The 22944-nt window shown below is 44.8% G+C and overlaps 1 protein-coding gene across 1 annotated transcript in view; it reads right to left on the reverse strand.

The window, feature by feature from the left end:
- Positions 1–22692, reverse strand: part of LOC124795920 (methyl farnesoate epoxidase-like) — a 188375-nt gene extending 165683 nt beyond the window's left edge. The window contains exon 1 of the mRNA XM_047260001.1: positions 22599–22692. Coding sequence (XP_047115957.1) covers positions 22599–22692 — 94 coding nt within the window. The remainder of the gene's footprint in view (positions 1–22598) is intronic.
- Positions 22693–22944: the final 252 nt, after the last annotated feature.

Genomic DNA, 22944 nt, shown 5'->3' on the forward strand with positions numbered 1-22944 from the left:
AGAGGCAATTTACTGAACGATCAACTGTATCAAAAAAAAATAGGGCATACTCCGAAAGCTTCCAGCCTATATTAGGTTTACAATAACTCTTAATGCATATGACCATTACAGTTTCTGTAATAAAAGAACCTTTCGTACAGATGTTCTTACGAGATTTGTTGGTCAGTTTATAAGGCTCTGTAGTAGAATGTAAAACGTAGTCATGCTGGATACTGTAATTAACTGACAATAGTAAAGTATAAAATTAATTTATAGCAAAAATGTTATCTGACGCGTGCGTAATAAAGAGTTTGATTTTATACGTCTCACGCATGTGCGCCGTCCTCTGTGAGGCAGACCGCGAAGCCCTCGCGGTCCGCAGTCTCTAGTCACACGACGAGGCCCATACAACGGACTTAAAGTGAATTTGCTACAGCTTGTTTAATAGAAGTGACAAAGCCTTATGGTTATGCATCAAGTTTTATAAAGTTGACTTAGGACATGGCTTGTTTTAGGCAAACATTTAAATAATATTTTATGTAAGTACTACACGTTGCATCCTGTAGGATGACCATATCTGACATAATTTACTAGCACATTATAATAGTAACCTTCTGCAGGTTCTGAAGAAGACGTTACTACTAACATTGAAACCTAGGTAAACGATAAAGTTAACCTGCAAATGTAGGCTGCATATTCTTATACAAACAATACCAGTTGCTGTCGCTGCATAAAAATGTTAAAATCATTTGCATTGGTTTATGTCGCACTTACATTAGATTATAATCTTGAAAAGTTAATTACATAAATATATTGCCTAGAAACTGCGCATTAATTACTGTTTTGTGTTGCGATTTATTTCTGTCAGTGTGTTATTAAACGCCGATTACATAATTTGTTCAGTATGAACGCTTGAGGCGTCGACGAGATGCTGCTTCCATAAATCGATGTGATTAACAGCTACCCGCAGCAGTACCGTTGGAATCTGAGTAACGTGTTCCTGTATATTGGCCTTCACATCAGCTAGAGACCGAACAGGTTCCTGATGAACGCGTTCTGTTACACATCCACAGAGGAAAAATACATGGATTCAGATCAGGTAATCCTACGGACTACGTATCTGGAAAAGTCTGGAGGCAACACGTTCATGGGAGGTTGCATAACATAGATCTTCCACCGGGCGAGCGACATGAGCTGTTGCCCCATCTTGCATGAAAACTGTGGTTTCCACACTGCTGCGCTATTCCAAAGCAGGAATCACACGCTGTACGAGAAGGTCACGACGGTGTAACGGTCGCAGTTAATCACATTTGCCTGTTCTCTAGTACACAAACGTAGATAATTGAGGATTAATCCGTTTAAACGATCTTCATCAAACCTCGAAGGTCTTTCTGTACGTGGAGAGTACTAAAGTTTAAACGATCCCCCTTAAAAGGAGAACACCATTTTCTTGCCGTTCTCTATCCAATGGCATTGTTTCTTACACGGCGCAAATGTTTCTGGCTGCCTCCGCTGTTTTCAGCCCTCTTATTGAACCGAAACAGAAGAATATGTCGGAAATGTTCTGATTGACATTACATTTCCTAGCGTCCACAAGTCCACTCGCTACCTTCAAGTGACAAAATGAGAGTATGTAAACTCATATGGCAATAGTGAGCCACAAATAAAAAATGACAATTGATAAACATGCTCATCGCAACTGTAATACCAATATGCAAAACAAAAACCCTAGGAACGTATGCGCGAACTTGATACATGTTTATTGATAGGTGGGTTCAAATTTCATCCTTATGCGAGTTTATCTTCAACACTGAAAAAAGGTGTCTTAGATCTAAATACAATACTGGCCATTAAAATTGCTTCACCACGAAGATGACGTGCTACAGACGCGAAATTTAACCGACAGGATGAAGATGCTGTGATATGCAATTGATTAACTTTTCAGAGCATTCACACAAGGTTGGCGACGGTGGCGACACCTGCAACGTGCTGACATGAGGAAAGTTTCCAACCGATTTCTCATACACAAACAGCGGTTGACCGGCGTTGCCTGGTGAAACGTTGTGTGATGCCTCCTGTAAGGAGGAGAAATGCGTACCATCACGTTTCCGACTTTGATAAAGGTGGGATTGTAGCCTATGGCGACTGCAGTTTATCGTATCGCGACATTGCTGCTCGCGTTGGTCGAGATCCAATGACTGTTAAGCAGAACATGATATGGAATCGGTGGGTTCAGGAGGGTAATACGGAATGCCGTGCTCGATCTCAGTGGCCTCGTATCACTAGCAGTTCAGATGACAGGCATCTTGTCCCCATGGCTGTAACGGATCGTGCAGCCACGTCTCGATCCCTGAGTCAACAGATGAGGACGTTTGCAAGACAACAGCCATCTGCATGAACAGTTCGACGACTTTCCTGCAGCATGGACTATCAGCTCGGAGACCATGGCTGCGGTTACCCTTGACGCTGCATCACAGACAGGAGCGCCTGTGATGGTGTACTCAGCGACGGACCTGGGTGCACGAATGACAAAACGTCCTATTTCGGATGAATCCAGGTTCTGTTTACAGCATCAAGATGGTCGCATCCGTGTTTTGCGACATCGCGGTGAACGCACATTGGAAGCGTGTTCACATTGACGGCACTTTGAACAGTGGACGTTACATTTAAGATGCGGTACAATCCGTGGCTCTACCCTTCATTCGATCTCTGCGAAACCCTACATTTCAGCAGGATAATGCACGACCGCATGTTGCAGGTCCTGTACGGGCCTTTCTGGACACAGAAAATGTTCGACTGCTGCCCTCGCCAGCACATTCTCCAGGTCTCTCACCAATTGAAACGTTTGGTCAATGGTGGCCGAGCGACTGGCTCGTCACAATACGCCAGTCACTACTCATGATAAACTGTGGTATCGTGTTGAAGCTGCATGGGCAGCTGTACGTGTTCACGCCATTCAAGCTCTGTTTGACTCAATGCCCAGGCGCATGAAGGCCGTTATTATGGCCAGAGGTGGTTGTTCTGAGTATTGATTTCTCAGGATCTATGCTCCCAAATTGCGTGAAAATGTAATCACATGTAATCACATCGCCATAATATATTTGTCCAATGAATACCCGTTTATCATCTGCATTTCTTCTTGGTGTAGCAATTTTAATGGCCAGTAGTGTAATTGTGTGAGTAAGCTTGTAAGTGTCTATGGATGCGTCTACCGTTACTGGTACTCTTCAGATGGAGATCGTGAGACAGCATGCACAGAGGACATGCAAGGCCTTCTTATCGCCATCTTTCAGACTTTGAGACAGGCCCAATCATTAATATTAGGGACGTGGGAGCAACATACCGACAGATCGAACATACTACTGCACGGCCTTCTTATCGCCATCTTTCGGACTTTGAGACAGGCCCAATCATTAATATTAGGGACGTGGGAGCAACATACCGACAGATCGAACATACTACTGCACGGCCTTCTTATCGCCATCTTTCGGACTTTGAGACAGGCCCAATCATTAATACTAGGGACGTGGGGGCAACATACCGACAGATCGAACGGACTACTGCAGAACATGCCGTGACGAGGCGGACTCAAGACAACAATTTGGTAAGAGGAGTGGACATGGGTCCTTCCACAGGGACGACACCACCTTAAGATCTTAGGATTGTTCGACTTACTCTCGCGAAGAGACGGATGGCAACAGGTGAAATTCGACAGATGTTACAGGCCAAAGTGTCACCAAGAACCGCAGTGAAGATGGATTGATATCTCGAGATGCCATGCGTCGTTTACCAGTGACGCCGTACTACACACAATAGAAACATGCGGGGTGTGGAGCCAAAGTCGACCAGGACATTGAGTTCCATCCTGTGGTGTTCGGTGATGAGTCCCGCTTCAGTCTGTGGGGGTCAAATGGTTCAAATGGCTCTGAGCACTATGAGACTTAACATCTATGGTCATCAGTCCCCTAGAACTTAGAACTACTTAAACTTAACTAACCTAAGAACATCACACACATCCATGCCCGAGGCAGGATTCGAACCTGCGACCGTAGCGGTCACGCGGTACCAGACTGAAGCGCCTAGAACCGCACGGCCACACCGGCCGTCTTGTGGCGGTCAGATCGAGGCCATCGTGTCCATAGGCGACGTGTGAAACGTCGTACGAAGCAGCGACTCGTGAGCCCCATACACCTCAAAGAATCATGGTATCAAATGGTTCAAGTGGCTCTAAGCACTATGGTTCTTAACATCTGAGGTCATCAGTCCATTATACTTAGAACTACTTAAACTTAACTAACCTAAGGACATCACGCACATCCATGCCCGAGGCAGGATTCGAACCTGCGACTGTAGCAGCAGCACGGTTCCGGACTGAGCGCCTAGAGCCGCTCGGCCACAGTGGCTGGCCCAAACACGGTATCGGGAGATATCGGTTATAACAATAGGATCAATTTGGTAATTGTTGAAAGGCGGCTGAATAGTCACCAACATGTGGGAAGAATTGTAAACCTTATTGTCATAGCCTTCACTAAAGAGCTTCGCTAATGTATAATTTCAACAGCACAATGCTTCATCCTGAAATGCAGTGTACGCCTTAAACGTCTTGAGGAGTGTACGAAACCTCGTCCCCTGGTCTGTCGACCACAGAGCACGCCTAGGATACGATAGGAAGTGTAATCCTACATACTAGCCTCCATTCAGCAACCTTAATGAATTGATACGGAATGTGCTTCAGGCTTTCCAAGAAATCCTCAAGACGACCTTCGGATCTGTCTGCTTCCACGCTACATCCTAGACAGGAGATAACCCGGGCCATTGGGGAGCAAATCTCATGTTGATGTGGACATCAGTTCCGAAGGCATTCAGAGTTTAATCACTAATGCCCGTTATTTGATCAACATTTCCACGAAGTTTCATAAATATTGAGCTCTACATATACATGTATGAATTAAAAAAAGAAAAACATAAACAGCGTAAGTTAAAAAGATCTCCCGTCGCAATTTTCGTGTTACGTCCCGGAAAGTACTTGTGTGAATTAGGGAATATAACGTCGATCGTACCGTGCCTACTAGGAAATATAAAGTTTAAAAAGCAAAAATAAAACTTAAATCAAAAATTAAAAAAAGAAACTCAGACACAAAAAGACTTCCAAAAAGTAAAAAAATTACTGCCCCTTTAAATTCAATATACAGTATGTACTAATATTTTGATCCATGCTTCGTCGCGTCAGGGATCCGCAAAGTAAATAAAAACAGAATACATCTAAAAATGATAAAAGTACGAAACTTAAATACAAGTAAGCTTCTTTGGAAACGTAGGCAAATATCAGAACAACGATATCAGCTCGTTGAGCATGAATTTTAATTAATTTACTAAGAAAAATTCCCAGTTTAGACACAACCGTCAACAACGCCTGCCTTCATCCGACTGCCAGTTCGGGTCACCGCATCTGGTCACGGACTACGCGCAGCATACTCGCTCTCACCGTTTAGTCAAGCATGAGTTAGTACGCTGTCATCAGACAACTGCAGGACGCAGGCCTCGCATGATAGATTAATGCAAGAAACTAAGTTCGTACGTAAGTACGTAAAATATGATATAAAAGAAATACGTATCTCTTTTCTTTAACAGTGTGAGAGTAATAAGACGGACTGATTTTCACATTTTACGTAACAAGTATTTATAACTTCACAAGCTATTTTGAGGTGTGGATGCGGGGCGAGAAGGACTGGAAGAGATGACACCAAATAGAAGAGGCTTATACCCAGCAATAATGAAAGTATGCTGTTCCAGGAAGGATAGCTGCTGTTAACTTCTTTTTTTTAGTTTACTTAGCGATCCCCCGAGGCGACAACGCTTGGATCAAAATATTACTACTTGAATAAAACTTATGGGGCCATAAACATTTCACATCACCTTTTAGAGGTCTTTTTGTGTTGAGGTTTTTAAATTTTTATATTCTGAACGTGTGTATGAACAGTAGCACGTTGTTGAAATGGTGCAGCGTAGTGCTACTACCAGTGCATGGCGACTTTCTGCACGTACCGATGTCCCACGAACACGTGTATGGCGAATATTACATGACAAAAGCTTGTACGCATTTCACATACTGCGTGTCCACAATCATCACATTAGCGTCAATACCACACAACTTGAGTAACTGGCGCTGTTTAAATGACAGTTTTCATCCATTAATACTATTCACCGATGAAGCTCGCTTACACGGAGTAGAATCAACAAGACACGTAATTATCATTGATGGTGGCAGGAAAATCCACAAGCTACAGTGGAAACCAATTCCGAAGTTCATTCTTCGATCAGTGTTTCGAGCGGCGTGTTCGGTAACATGTTGATGGGGCCAGTCGCTTTTGAGAAGAGAATGACAGGACAGAATTATTTGCATTTTTTGGAAAATTCTTTTGTTGAACACCTTGAGGGTATTATTTCGGCCACGCGAACTGGACTCTACTTTCAGCAGGACAGAACCCCTCCACATTTTACCAGAACATCTCGAACGCACTTTCCCTAATCGCTGGATTGGTCGTGGTAGTACAATTAACTTGCCACCAAGATCACCAGACCTTACTCCAATAAGTTTTTGCTCTTGAGGTCGTATTAAGTCTGGAGCGAATAAACGAAAAGTAAATGCGAGAGATGAAATTCTTGGTCGCATAGTGGACGCTTCCCTCGTTAGGGAATGCGCAGACGTACTCAGTCAAGCAGCACAACATGTTCTCTCCAGAATGTAAAAATGCATTGGAATTGACGGTGGGATCTTCGAACATTTTGTTAAGTGTACAGCAGCTGCAATGCGACATGTACAATAACGCTTAAAGGTGAATGTCTTAAAAATATGTACTTTTAAATTGATACTTTGTAGAACGCGTATTGTAATGTTTACTAACCGTTGTACATGTGTAAACCTGACAATGTATTGAATAATAAAGTAAATAAATAACAGTGTACATGAATTACGTTCTATCTCGGAAACCATCCGGAATAGGGCACGTGTCCGTATAAAGTTTCTTTTGCTTCAAATGATCGTTCCTGCCATAGTCCTGAGTGTTGACCATTTTCCTGGGACACCTTGTATAAAGTTCCTTAAGCAATTGTTACCTCTGTGCGTTATTTCTACTTTCGTAGAATGACGGGTGTCTGTTTTATATCCTGTCTGCCATACGAGAGTGATCAATGTGTGAGAAACGGTTTGTTTACATCCGCTCCTAGTAACACCGTTGGCAGTATGAAGTTACGTTTTGGCAAAGTACTATTGTTGTAGTGGTCAAAACCTGTACGTTAATCATTCATTTGAGATCTTTAGGGTTTAATGTCCTGTCGAAGCAACTTAAGGAAATCACAGAAACCTAACCAGACGAGGATCTGAATCACTGTGCTTCAGAATGCGTGTCCGGTGTGCCACCGTGCCACCATCTTTACAGAACAGCAAAGAGTGGTTTCAATCTTGAGTGGGGTCGTCCTCGAACTCGCGGTGCAAACTTTACAAACAAATCGGTGTAATGACTACATCATTTCCTACATGTACTACCAGACGTCTTTTGTCATTTATAGCCCTGCTCAACACGAAATTGACTGCCATCACCATGATCATAACACTAGAAGGGAAGACGATCTCCACTCTGAGCTGAAATATTCGATACTGGTACAACATGGGGGAAATTTTTAAATTCACTGCCAAGTGATATCACAGACGCAAAAAATAGTATATATCTTTATTTACGATTAATTTAAATAAGTACCTGTTTGACACCCTATTTTAAACAATGACATAATTTTATAATATTAACTGTATTTTCCGTCGGTGCTGGCAGAACGTGATAATAATATCAAAAATGGTAAACACTCCAAAATGTCCTGAAAATTTGTATTTATTTGATCACAAACCGGCTTTCGGCTTCTCAGGCCATCTTCAGGTGACAACTGCATTGTGGTACCTGAAGATAGCCTGAGAAACCGAAAACCGTTTTGTGACTAAATAAATACATTTTTTTAGAACCATAGGAAGTATTTTTAATATTAATTAAATAATTCCTTTGTTGTAATAAATGGAAGCTTTTGAATGGTTCTGTTATGTGCCACATAGAGTTCTAAATTCATAATTATTGTCGCTATCGACAAGTATTTTGAAGAAAGATAGCAAAGAAAAATAACGTAAAACACAACACTGTTTTTAAATCTTATTACTTCTACTGTATAGAATGTCGTCCATTGATAATTACTATTACATATGTCGATACATTCCACATTCAAGCGACTTGCTCGCACATATGGATCTGCAAAACATGTTCATCAAAAAATAAAGTGAAAAATAAATGAAACACTACGCCATATTGTATCTGCTGGACACATATTGCTTCTCTGTGAGAGCCTTCGTTTCCTCTAGGTGTTTCACAAGGTTCCTACATCGAACATGCTCAAAAGTTTTCTAGGTTCTGTGCTACGGACTCTACATCCAATTCACAATTATGACTCATTTCTAGAAATCAATTTTCGGCGATTCTACTAAACCACAGTTTTAGCATTGCCGAGTGCGATGATGGTAAACACTGAATCTTTGGCTTGTTTGGCTATTCACGTTTCCATGGCGCGGCGGAGGATTTTGCGCTCTTTTGTACTCAAGATGGATGTGAACTTCTAAAGGACAGTGCATAGATGCAGTCCCCAACGTTTTCACTTCACTTCCTCCTAAGTGCCATTATTGCGTTGCGTGCACGAAGAAACATGTAGTTTTACATGACAGATTTATTCAAGATGTTCAAAAAATGGCTCAAATGGCTCTGAGCACTATGGAACTTAACATCTGAGGTCATCAGTCCCCTAGAACTTAGAACTACTGAAACCTAACTAACCCAAGGGCATCACACACATACATGGCCGAGGCAGGATTGGAACCTGCCACCGTAGCGGTCACGCGGTTCCAGACTGAAGCGCCTAAAACCGCTCGGCCACACCGGCCGGCCTATTCAAGATGTCTTAGACATCTTATTTCGTAGGTGTGTTCATCTATTCTTCAATCGGTAAAAGAAAATAATATTTTCCATGTTAGATATGAGGGAAAAATCTGTGAAATTTCAGGGCCGAATAGTGGTCTTTTTTCCAGAAACTGGTACCTTCTCGATCTCAGCAGGATGCTACATGGTGCAATAAGAATCCGTAGACTTACGAAGAATGCAGTTCAGTTGGTGTGGTTCAACAGCAAAATATCAAATTGGGGAGACGAGAAATACCTTGGTCCAGTCCGACGTGGTTAAGAGTCACTTCTACAGGTCAAGTTGAATGAAGATTTTGGATTTCCTTACATGCATCTAGACCAGTGGTTCCCAACCTGGAGGTAATTATCGCCTGAAGGGTAAAATGTAATTCCCCGTGGGGTAGGCACAAAGGTTTCCGTTGTCTTTCGGTCATGAAACAAAATTATTTTTAAAATATCGTTTCCATTATCGTTATTTCGTAAGAGTGTAATACTGATTACAAAAGTTACCATTAATTACATTACTTTCAAATACTAGCATTAATGCGTGACACAACATGGTGGAGCTTGCAGTTTATCGTACACACAAAATCTTTCTCACATAATTCACCCACTACACATATACCTGGTAACTTGTAGTTATGACAGTAAAATTGACACGTGTATATCACATACGTTTAAATGTCTGATGAAAGTGCATTCTCCGAGTTCTAAATAGTTCCCACAATAGATTAGAAATTGTTTGGTTATGTACTTTGCAATAATAAACGAACCAGTTGACAGCACAACATAACAGTAACTGCAGTGGTCAAATTTAATGTCGTCAATTGCCTAAACTTTAAAACTGAACTTTGCGATCCAGAAACACTCTATGATATCACTACATTGGTTTGTCTGTAATGAAATTTTAGTGGAAACAGTCCATGTTTCTACCGTAAGGGGACGGTATGTGCAGTCTATGGCAATCGTATCACCCTTAAACATTGCACTGCTTGTGCTGTGTATAATCAAAAGATCTGTGTTGCTTCAAAATGATTCGGACGACAATAACGTACGATCAGAGGCTCTGTATACTCCAAGGAGGTAGCGAATGAGACAGGCCGACGTCGCATTGAGTGTCGCTGTGAGTCAAAGTAATGTGTCTAAAACCTCGAACAAGTTTCTAGAGGCAGTATCAGTTGAGGATCGTCTGCGGAGGAAAAACAACAGGTGTGCAGGACCGATATCTGCATACAACAGCAAGTAGACAATGAATACAATGCGACATGTATATGGCGGCAGCTCAAAAATCTACAGGAGTGCAGGTGTGAACGCAGATCATATGAAATTGGCTCTATGAGCAGGAATTAAGTCCCAGAAGACCTCTCAAAACTCCTGCTCTAAACTGGGTTCGGGGAGGGGCTCATGTCGCATGGGCACGAAAGCATTGTTTGTCAACTAGGAAGTAATAGGACACAAGGCTCTTTTGTGATGAGACCCTATCATTCTCTACCCTGACAATAATGATAGTCGTGTGTGGAGGCAACGAGTATAGCGTTTACATCCCAACTGTATCGTAGACCGCCTCTCTTATCGAGGTAGTTCACTTACATTTTGGGATAGAGCATACAAACAGTCGGATGGAATGGCGCCCATATTCCCCAGATCTCACTTTACTGAAAATGCATGGGCCTGCTAAAACGAGCGGTTAAGAATCGTCCTGACCCATCAGAGACCATATAGAGGCCGCTGTGGAGGAATGGAGCAACATCCCACAGGCTTAAGTTGACATTTTGACCCCAAGAAAAAGTGTTTCTACACTCCTGGAAATTGAAATAAGAACACCGTGAATTCATTGTCCCAGGAAGGGGAAACTTTATTGACACATTCCTGGGGTCAGATACATCACATGATCACACTGACAGAACCACAGGCACATAGACACAGGCAACAGAGCATGCGCAATGTCGGCACTAGTACAGTGTATATCCACCTTTCGCAGCAATGCAGGCTGCTATTCTCCCATGGAGATGATCGTAGAGATGCTGGATGTAGTCCTGTGGAACGGCTTGCCATGCCATTTCCACCTGGCGCCTCAGTTGGACCAGCGTTCGTGCTGGACGTGCAGACCGCGTGAGACGACGCTTCATCCAGTCCCAAACATGCTCAATGGGGGACAGATCCGGAGATCTTGCTGGCCAGGGTAGTTGACTTACACCTTCTAGAGCACGTTGGGTGGCACGGGATACATGCGGACGTGCATTGTCCTGTTGGAACAGCAAGTTCCCTTGCCGGTCTAGGAATGGTAGAACGATGGGTTCGATGACGGTTTGGATGTACTGTGCACTATTCAGTGTCCCCTCGACGATCACCAGTGGTGTACGGCCAGTGTAGGAGATCGCTCCCCACACCATGATGCCGGGTGTTGGCCCTGTGTGCCTCGGTCGTATGCTGTCCTGATTGTGGCGCTCACCTGCACGGCGCCAAACACGCATACGACCATCATTGGCACCAAGGCAGAAACGACTCTCATCGCTGAAGACGACACGTCTCCATTCGTCCCTCCATTCACGCCTGTCGCGACACCACTGGAGGCGGGCTGCACGATGTTGGGGCGTGAGCGGAAGACGGCCTAACGGTGTGCGGGACCGTAGCCCAGCTTCATGGAGACGGTTGCGAATGGTCCTCGCCGATACCCCAGGAGCAACAGTGGGAAGTGGCGGTGCGGTCCCCTACGGCACTGCGTAGGATCCTACGGTCTTGGCGTGCATCCGTGCGTCGCTGCGGTCCGGTCCCAGGTCGACGGGCACGTGCACCTTCCGCCGACCACTGGCGACAACATCGATGTACTGTGGAGACCTCACTCCCCATGTGTTGAGCAATTCGGCGGTACGTCCACCCGGCCTCCCGCAAGCCCACTATACGCCCTCTCTCAAAGTCCGTCAACTGCACATACGGTTCACGTCCACGCTGTCGCGGCATGCTACCAGTGTTAAAGACCGCGATGGAGCTCCGTATGCCACGGCAAACTGGCTGACACTGACGGCGGCGGTGCACAAATGCTGCGCAGCTAGCGCCATTCGACGGCCAACACCGCGGTTCCTGGTGTGTCCGCTGTGCCGTGCGTGTGATCATTGCTTGTACAGCCCTCTCGCAGTGTCCAGAGCAAGTATGGTGGGTCTGACACACCGGTGTCAATGTGTTCTTTTTTCCATTTCCAGGAGTGTAGTTACAAGGAGGGCCAGTTGATTCATAAACAATGTGTTATGCAATATGACAGTGAATAGAAATGGTACTGTGCAGTTTGTCCTATTGTGAAGCATTGTTCTGCTTTTTTGTTCGTCTTCATCAAATGGAAATGTGTTTATCTTCTTTAATTTCGCCTTCTTTTCATTGTATCTGACAGAACAAAACCAGTTCTGTTTCCTGTTATGTCCAGTGCTGACAATAAATCAATATGCCTCGTTTATTGTGATCACTGTATGTAATGGCTACTTCACTGAGGTAGGGCCTACACTTTATTATTGTTATTATATTTATTAGCAGTCACAGATACGAAGAATTTGCCTCCTGTGGTCTTCCAATTTCTGCCAGATCAGAAGAAATTAATCCATCGTCTCCATGGATACCACCCCTCTTTCTGTCACCCATACACTGGCTCCCACCCTCCACACCTTCATCCTTTCAACCCTGGGCCTCAATCTCCTTGATGCCCATACCCTCATCATGGGGATACGAAAGTATCTCCCAGATGCTCCCATCTCCCAACTGATTCCCCAGAGGGACTCAGTCCTCATCAAGTCCCCCTCACCCTCCTTTCATACACACACGTCATGTCTGACCCCCATACACAATTCCTCTCCTCTTCCTCTCCTCGCCAGCCCCAGCCTCCCAGTCGCCCCCCAACCTACACCACTTTGATCACCAAGGTCAGCCAGTTCTCACCCTGACCTTGAAAGCTGCTCTCCCCACTGTATCTACAATGCCTCTGGTCACTCTTATATCATGTGAATCTTTTCAGAGTCCGCCCCCTCCATCGACCACCTCCTCACCCAGGGTGCCCTGATTTTTCGCTGCCATCACCCAGCTGAATCCTCCAAATCTCCTCCACAATCCTACCGCTGCCAGTGCTGCCTCATGCATAATGATCACCTGACCCCAACTGTAACCCCCCCCCCCCACCTGTCTCCAATTCAAGGCCTATTTTCTCGAAACCTGCCGCAACCTCGTATCCTTCCTTCCTGTAACACCTGCAATGGACCCCATCCCACCTGCTCCTACAAAAGTAAGGCGAAACCCCCATCTGCCACCCCTGGGCTTACTGTCTCCATCCCTCCCATTGACCCTCCTGTCCACCCCAACAATTCCCTCTATCCATCCCCCAGGGCTGAAGACATCACTTGTTTCTTAACCTTAGTCCTCCAAAACATTCACCCTTACCAATGCCCCCACACCCTCCAACAGATCTCCCTCATTGCCTTCTCTGTCTTCGCCACTTACTCCCACAACCAATCCCACTTCTCCCTCACCCACCTCAACACCTTAGTTTAAGCCACTCCTCTCCTCTCCCTTCACCTCCCTCTTCTCGCCATGGTGTGGCATGAGTGTCACATCCTTTTCAAAAACATCTGCTCCTTCCACATCAACAAATACCTCCTCATGAATGGCCTCTCCCAACACCGGGTCGACAGCTTCCACTTAAATGAAACCTTTCTCCATCTCCACCATACTGTCCACACCTCTCCGTATATCCTCCACTGAACTGATGCTCCTGGTCCCAGAGCGCAGGGTGGAGTTACCATCAGCCACCTTCAGCATATCCCCGTCTGGCCATCACCCCTCCTCAATGACCCCACCAAACACCTTATCCTCAGTGTTTTTTCCCCTCCCTCGCCCTCACCTGCACCACATCTATGTCTGCTCCACTGCTCCTATTCCCTATGCCTTCATCTCCCACATAGTCCACACCTTCTCCACCTACATGATTGTCGCCGACATCAACATCCATAGCTGCTCCCCTGCCACCCTTTGACAGTGGCATCAGTTCCTCCCCACAATCCAAGATGACCTTGTCCATCTTCCCCAGCACACCTGTCCTGAAAGCAACACCACCCCTGATGTTGTCATAGCCTCTGCCAACCTCCTTGGGTGTATCGCAGTTGACACCCTCGACCACACAGGTAGCGACCACCTCCCTGTCCTTCTCACCATAATGTCTGCTCACCATCCACCTCTGGCTCCCCACCCTGCACCCCCTCCCAACGTAGTCCATGACTACTGTCGCACCAACTGCACTGCCTACCAGAAATCCATCGCCACTCAGGTCAAAAGCCACCCTCTTACCTATCACCATCCCAACAAGATCATCCACACTCGTCCTTCCTTCAGAAGGCCATTACTGACGCTGTGGAGGCCCATGTTCCTACTATAACCATCCAACCCCACCGCCCCACTCTCCATTCCGCCTCTATCGCTCATTCCTGTGCATTCATGACAGGTTAGACCCTCTACCGCCACCAGCAAATACAGCAACATGTTTGGAACTTCATTACAGCAAAGAAACGCCAGGACTGGCGCCAGACCTATTCATGACTCAACATCGCCCTTTCTATTAAGTCCTCCAAGTACTGGTCTACCGTCCATTACCTTACTGGTTCCCATTGTGCACTCCATTACCCCTGTCTCCACAATGACTACCTCCTTCCTGGCAACATCAGTAGGGCCAACCACTTTACTTCCCACCTTTCTGAGGTGTTCCCCATCCATGATGATCCCCACTTTTTTGTCCGCAGCTCGTGGTCGTGCGGTAGCGTTCTCGCTTCCAGCGCCCGGGTTCCCGGGTTTGATTCCCGGTGGGGTCAGGGATATTCTCTGCCTTGTGATGACTGGGTGTTGTGTGGTGTCCTTAGGTTAGTTAGGTTTAGGTACTTCTAAGTTCTAGGGGACTGATGATCATAGATGTTAAGTCCCATAGTGCTCAGAGCCATTTGAACCATTTTTTTTTTTTTTGATCCCCACTTTGATTATTCCCTTTTCCCCACCGACATGGAATGCGCCAATACCTCGGTCGCCCCACTCGCTCCCAGTCTCCAGTACTTGGGGCATTTACCCCTCTCCGACATCAGCATTCCAAACACAAGGCATTAAACATATCCTCGGGTCGCAACACGACCCCTCGTCACGTCTGTGTCACCTACTGGCACCTCAGAAAATGCCCTCACCTCAGAAAATGCTTCCTTCTTGACTGTCCTTGTCGATTTATACAATGTCATCCTCTCCATTGGCTTCAACCTCGACCTGTGGAAGACTTCCCGCGTTCTCTTATTCGTAAAACCCAGCAAACCCCCTTCTGTTGCCTCTTCCTATGATCCCATCTGCCTCACCTCCATCTTCAGTAAGGTCTTCAAATCCATCATACCCATCACTACCTTAATCAACACCACACCCTCCCCCTTACCCAGTGTGGATTCCAACCCTCCTTCTCCACCGAAGACCAACTCCTTAACCTTGTCCACCTTCTCTCCCTCCAACTTAACTCCCGCTGCTCCGCAATTTTTGTTTCCCTTGACCTCCAATATGCTTAAGACCCGATATGGCATCCCAGTCTCCTCTTTAAACTCCAAATCTATGCCCTGCTTATCAATTTTGTCCGTCTGGTCGCTTCCTTCCACTCAGGCCAACCTTCCTATGTCACCCTCTGCAGTACCAACACCCGTGTCCTTTAGCCCACCACTGACATCCCCCAAGGATCAACCCTCTCACCTCTCCTCTATTTCCTGTACACCACAAATATACTCAAGTCACCCCCACCTGTACGCCTCCTCCAATATGCTGATGACACCGCCTTTCTGGCTCTCTATCATACCCTTCAATGCTCCCAATGCACCCTCCAAACCCACCTTGACCAGTTCACTACTTGGTACAACCAGTGGTTCCTTCATAATTCCTCCAAGACCCAGGCAATCAACATAGGCCACACCACCCGCTCCTTCCGTCTCCATAATTTCTGCCTAACCATTTATGGTCATCCCATCCAGCTCACCCCCACCCTGAGATACCTTGGCCTCACCCTCGACTTTCACCTCACCTGGACCCTTCATCTGTCAACCATCCAGCAGAAAGCCCGTACCTGCCTCTGATTCCTGAAACTCCTGTCTGGCTGGACATGGGGATTGTGTCCTTCCACCATCCTCCACACCTACAAATCGCTCGTCCGTCCTATCCCCTGTTATGCCAGCATTACCTGGGTCTCAACCCCCTTCCCCTGCTTATATAAGGCCCTCCAAATCCTAGAATGCCATGTACTCCACCTTGTGTTCCGTATCTGTCTTCTTTCCACCACACGACTCTTGTATGAACTCCTCCCCTTCTCCCATCTTCTCCTTTTCCTCCAACATATCTGCATCCTTTACAGTGTCTTCAGGAATGATCCCCCCACCCCCTGGTGTCCTCCTTCCTCTCCAACCCCCGTTGCCATGCCTCTATTGCTGTATTTCCAGCACCTTCCACTCCCAGATGATGTACTTCGCCGTGACGTCTACCCTTCCTACCAACAACAGCCTGACCTTGTTCCCCCCCTCCCCAGGGCTCACCTTTTTCCTCTCCCCTCCTTCCTCCAGAGCAGGTTTTTCCTTCTCCCCTCCCCCTGAGTCTCAGAACCCTCTCCTCAGCTGTTTCCCTCTCCTGTCTTTCCCAGCCCAGCCACCTTCAGTGCGCCCCCCACCCAATCTCCCCCTCCCTCCACCCTCTCTAGCAACGCCCATTCCCCCATTTCTTCCCTTCTCCCTCATATCCCTACCCTTGGCAGATCCTCTCAGTTTATTCTTCGTTGTCAGTGTGCTACGTCAGTGTTGTGTTCAGTGCTGTTCCACAGTGACGTCAAGTGCTGTGATTTTAATTGTGTGCTGGACTCGTACATAGTGTTGCTATCCGTGATCGTTCTGTGATACGCCACCCATCGCAAAATTTATGCTCTGGCCATACTTCGCCTTGTGTTCTTTTAATCGCCACAGTGTGTGGTTTTTTATGTACACTACTTTTTTAGATTTTTCTCTTCATTTTTACAGTCGCCCCTTTTGTATATTGTCTTCCATTATGTTCCCCCCCTTTATATATCTATATTTCGCCATGGGGAATTGAAATTCAATAAAGCAAGTTATAGTCGGTGCACGAGAGATGGGACACACCATCTTCGAGGTAGCGATGAAGTGGGGATTTTCCCATTTCACAAGAATGCCGTAAATATCAGGAATCTGTCAAAACATCAAATCTCCGACATCACTGCAGCCAGAAAAAGATCCTGCAAGAACGAGAGCCACGACGACTGAAGAGGATCGTTCAATGTGACTGAAGTGCAATCTTTCCGCGAATTGCTGCAGGTTTCAGTGCTGGGCCATCAACAAGTATCAGCGTGCAAACCATTCAACGAAACATAATCGATATGGGCTTTCGGAGCCGAAGGCCCGCTCGTGTACCTTTGACGACTACACGACACAAAGCTTTATGTCTCGCCCGAGCTTGTCAATATCTTCATTGGACTGTTGATGACTGGAAACATGTTGCCTGATCGGACGAGTCTCGTTTCAAATTTTATCGAAGATGGACGTGTATAGGGCAACCTTATAAATCCATGGACCCTGCAGGTCAATAGAGGACTGTTCAAGCTCGTGGAGACTCTGTAATGGTGTGGGGCATCTGCAGTTGAAGTGAAATGGGACCCCTGATATGCCTAGATACGACTCTGACACGTACGTAAGCACCCTGTCTGATCACATGTGCATTGTGCATTCCGACGACTTGGGCAATTCTAGCAGGACAATGCGACACCCCACATGTCCAGAATTGCTATAGAGTGGCTCTAGGAACATTCTTCTGAATTATTGAACGTATCTGGGATGACTTGCATTGTGCTGCTCAGAAGAGACCTCCATCCCCTCATACTCTTACGGTTTTATGGACAGCCCTGCAGGATTCATGGTGTCAGTTCCTTCCAGCACTACTGCAGAAATTAGTCGAGTCCATGCCGTGTCGTGTTGCGGCACCTCTGCGATCTCGCGAGCGCTCTACACAATATTAGGCCGGTGTACCTGTTCCTTTGGCTCTTCATTGTAGTAATAACATGTATTTTCATATAAACATATATTAATAATAGTGTCTTTTATTTCATATATATAACGGCGTACACTTCCTTGTGGAACTGACTGCGGGGTTTCAAGGAGTGTATAAAGTCTCTTGGGAGAGGAGTACTATAGAGGAACCATCTACTGTAACAAGTGTCTACCCTCAATGTGCTTTCTTTTCTGAGAAAGAGCTGTAGATAGCACTAGCGATGTACTGAGAATTGCTTCATACATACATACTATAAAAATGGATGGATGTATGTATGTGTGTGTGTATGTATGTTCCACATCTCCTCCTAAACCACTGGAGCGATTTCAAACAAACGTGGTACACATATCCCTTCCTGTCAGACAACAATAGCTGTTAGGGTAAGAACCGCCTACCTACCATAGTTCAGGAGTTATGACGCCATAAGCAATGAGATGCGTGAGGAAATGCCCCATCATGCATGCAGTTGTAATACATTTATTCCTCTTTACTACTAAGACATCCCTACAACTAAGGATATCTCTTACGCCTGGCAACGTTTGAACAGCTTTCAGCTGCGAAGAGCAAACTACTATCGGCGAAAACGGTAACGTATGTAGAGCTATGAAGAGTCGTTGCCAGGGAGACGTTTGCAAAATCTCGTTGTAGGCACACATAGCTACTGCGCCCAGCGTACAGAGACTATCTGGGAGTCTACTGCAGGGGTACACATAACGTTTCTTTTCTAATAGGAAACTGCCAAAATGAAGACCCGGACAATGGTGGATTTGTCAGCTAGTCATTCTATAAGAGGAATTTTGTTGGAAGTGAGCAGTAGCAATTGTCTCATTGACTCATTAGTTCGTATTTTAATAAAATACTTATAAACAATAAGGTATCATCTATCTTTCGTCACTTTAAAAATGAGTGTCCAAAGAAAGTTCTTTTTCATATCAAAGTTTTTTAGGCGCTAATATTGATGGTGATGGGAGGAGGAACGTTCACTACCTAGTGTCTGATTATGCTCAGGGGTAATGGTTTCATAATGGTTGGGAGCCAAAGATCTAGTCTACATCTCACGAAGAACCTATTATACCTGTTTTTCGAAACACACTTATTAAGCTTACATTAATTCAATCACATAAAAAATTTAAAACAAAAACGCGAAAATAATGCAATACACCCATTTAATTATCAGATCGGAACTTTTGCAAGCAAACAAATTCTTGAAGGTATCACCGTTCTTTTTTTCTAATTTATTGGCTCTAGGGACGTGTCGCTATAGCTATCTTGATTGTGAAATGTCAGTTATGACGATACGAATTTAAGAACAACATAACATCCAATTCCCGAGCGGATAAAATCTCCGACCCGGCCGGAAATCGAACCCGGGGCCCTTCGGTTGGCATTCGTCGCGCTGACTGTGCAGCTACCGAGGCGTACAAGACAATGTTGAATAAGCATTTTTAAAAGGTTTATATTCTATGTGTAGAGTTTCAAGAATATTAATCAATGAAATGATATGTTGATTATTTATGTTGATGTGCAACAGCATTTTCTCAGCCACACAAATATTTACGCATAAACTTACATGAGGTCATCAGTCCTTAAACTTACGCACTACTTAATCCAACTTACAGTAACTTACTCTAAGGACAACACACACACCCATGCTCGAGGAGGACTCGAACATCCGAAGGGGTCTTGCATTTTCACTATAATGGATTTCACCAGAGATTCTGTTGTCTGCATTGTAATTTTGCGCCATTCCGCTATTAGAGCGTTCTTTAGGTCATTTCCGTCGGACATATGAGGATTCGTCATACTCTTGTCGAGTAAATTTCATAAATTCTCTATTGATTTAATATCCGGTGACTGCGGTGATATCGAAATCCAACGGGGAGTGTCTTACAACAGCCACAACATTGCATCCAGAACGGTATGTTTTGTATCATTATCTTGTGTGAAAATATAATCCTCAGAAAGACCCACATGATTCACACTTACGGCCTGATGTGTTTTTAGAACGTTCATTTAAATGTTGTGGTCCATAATCCCATCAATAAAAAAGTATCACCCACACTACTTGCACTTAAGCAGGCCCTGGAAAGTACTGAACCTCCTCCATGCTTAACAGAGGCTGTTATACTTCTCTCTTCAGGTTCGCAATTTCTTTTTCTCCATACTGTTATTTGCCCATTTGACTAAAACAGCTCAAATCGTCTCTCGTCAGTAAACACAACCTTCTTCCAGAAATCAGAGCCTTCGGATTTATGTTCTCTTGCAAATGCAACACGCTTCCAGTTGTTGATTTTACTGATGTATGGTTTTCTATGGGCAGTTCAGCCTCATAAAGCACATTTATTATAGTTTACTCTGAAACAGATTTTTCTGTGTGTAGTTGACCTGCAGTATCAAATTTTGGAGGTCTTACTTTAGAATTTTTCTTGACTTCTCTAAACAGATATTTTTCCCCCCATCTTGGATAGAACTGCAGGACGATCAATTCGTTATTGCCTTAAAAATGAGCACAAATAGTCTCGACTCCAAAAACATTTATTTTGTGGTAACGAATACGTTCGTGGAGCTATAACTGCAGCTCGATCCATCACCACCGCCTACCAGCCTTTGCAGTCGAGATCTTTTGTGCTCATTTTTAAGTACCTTTTGCTAGACCGCTTGTAATGTCCCCAAGAAAATACCTTCTACCATGCACAAATTAATCATTTTCGATCAAACCACCCACATTCATTCACTTTGGAAAAGTTATCTGATCTGATTTTCTCGTAATATAAGCGGCGACAGCTCGTCGACGCCAAAGTATTTTCTAGTGCGTTTATTCTTTGAAATAACAGAGATGCATATATGCATTCTCCATGGTTGTTAGAGTGGTAACTAGGACAGCTTCTGGAGTATCTGTTGGATTGACGTGTTTCTGAGAGAGACATATTCTGCTTTTCTTCTCGCTAAAGCGAGCCAATTAACATTTGTGCCGCTAGCGGTTTGTTTGAAGAGAAAGAGACTGTAAAAGGAAAATAATTAAGGCGTGGAATCACCGGAGATCTGGATATGTAATGGAGAAGGATTTAACACACAATTTCCTCCACAAATAAGGTTTGTGACTTTTTTGTTCTGGAGTGATTGGACGAATGAGTTTTTTCTGAATCATTTGATGATCAGGTTGGCCCTGTAATTAGTGGGGAAGTTTCAGCTGTTTCGAAGAGAGCCTGCAATCACTGAATCTGTGTTAAATCGTCCAAAAAGGCTTCGTACACATCTGGAATTCGCAATCATTCGTAAAAGGAACAAATTGTCCAAACGATTGATTCTCCCGACTGAATGCAGTGTTTAACAGTAATAATAAATGTAAAGATCTCTTACAGCAAGCCAGCCGCTGATTACCAAGACGAAGGACTCCACCAAAGATTCTATTTGGCTGATTTCACGTAATGAAATATTATATTAAAAACTGTACATAGATAAAGGAGAGAAAGAGAGAGAGCGAATGAAAATAGAGATAACACTAATAATCCTCCATTAGTCTAACTTTTCGCCTGTCTTATCACGGATCAGCCAAGAAATGGGAGGCCCTTACTTTACTGTATAGATTTATGTGTGAAGGTGAAGGGATCTTAAAGGCAACAGGTACACGTCTATACAGACAAGACATTACACAGAGATAGCCGCTAGCTGCATTCATCATCTATTCTTAGATAAAGAGACGGCAACTTATTATCCGAACATTTTAAAATGTTAAACGCTGTTCTCCACGAGAAATGTTCTAAAAATCTACTTCGGGATTGGTTTTCGCACTTTTCTGTTCTGATTAAACCTGTATATAATAGTCTTCACTGTAGCGGTAGGCCTTCCATTGGTTTCTTGGAAAGATTTTGCATTTCAAAACAACATGATTCCGATTTCTCTCTCTTACTTTGTAGCTTCTCGACGTTTTCGACCCATATTCCCTAAAAATCGCGCAACTGCTTTGAAAACAGAGGGGGAACTATCCACTACAGTAAATGAAACACATCTGCAAGGAAAAGAGGAGTCAGAACAGCAGTATACCTGGGATCTTGACTACTAGACGGATCCTTATTCGAAATTTACTTAGGAATAATTTTAAATGTCATGGATTTGTTCATAAATGAACCCAAATAGCTTTTTATTTCTAAATATAGACGTAAACTTGCGTAAGGAATTAATTATTGTTCGTTTCTTAGCTATATTTTTATGATTGTCCTTGTTGTATTCTATGTGCTGAGGTCGGAAGAAAATTTTTTGGAATATGTAGTATTGCTACCTCGTAAGTATTGAAGTACTGTACCTGCAACAATTTATTAAGTGGATTCTATCATTTGAAATATCGTCACACTTAGTTCTTGCTGCCCGAGATATCTTCAGACTCGCCGAATCAAATATACCAAAATCGGAAATTTTAGAATCTTTCCGCCTCTTGGATAAAAGCTCACGTTACAAGGATTACGCTGCAAATAGCCATAGACTTGACAGCAGCTGATAAGGCTTACCTCCTGAGGTGACTTTATAATAGCAGGTGGCGCCTTACCTGGCGGGAATCCCGGAGGGCGCCTCAGCTGCCCCCAGAACCAGGCGGCTAGGGCGGCCGCGGCGAGCAGTAGAGGCAGCGCCAGAGGAAACATGCCTTCTCTACCCTCGCTGGCCGCTGGCCCGGCAGGCACTGAATCCACGGAGTCCGGCGACAGACAGCCTATCTCCCCAGAGCTGCCGCGCAGCGGAGGGGAGCTCAGACCAGGCCAGCCCAATCCCTCTGCTGCTCTGCGCGCCGACGCTGGTTGCGTGAGCACAGACAGTTCGTCCCCACTTCCTGCCCATATTTCACCAGGGACGTTCAATAAGTAATCCAACACTTATTTTCTCTGAAAACAGTGTGG

Source organism: Schistocerca piceifrons, chromosome 4 (assembly GCF_021461385.2).
Source record: "Schistocerca piceifrons isolate TAMUIC-IGC-003096 chromosome 4, iqSchPice1.1, whole genome shotgun sequence".
Classification (NCBI taxonomy): Eukaryota; Metazoa; Arthropoda; class Insecta; order Orthoptera; family Acrididae; genus Schistocerca; species Schistocerca piceifrons.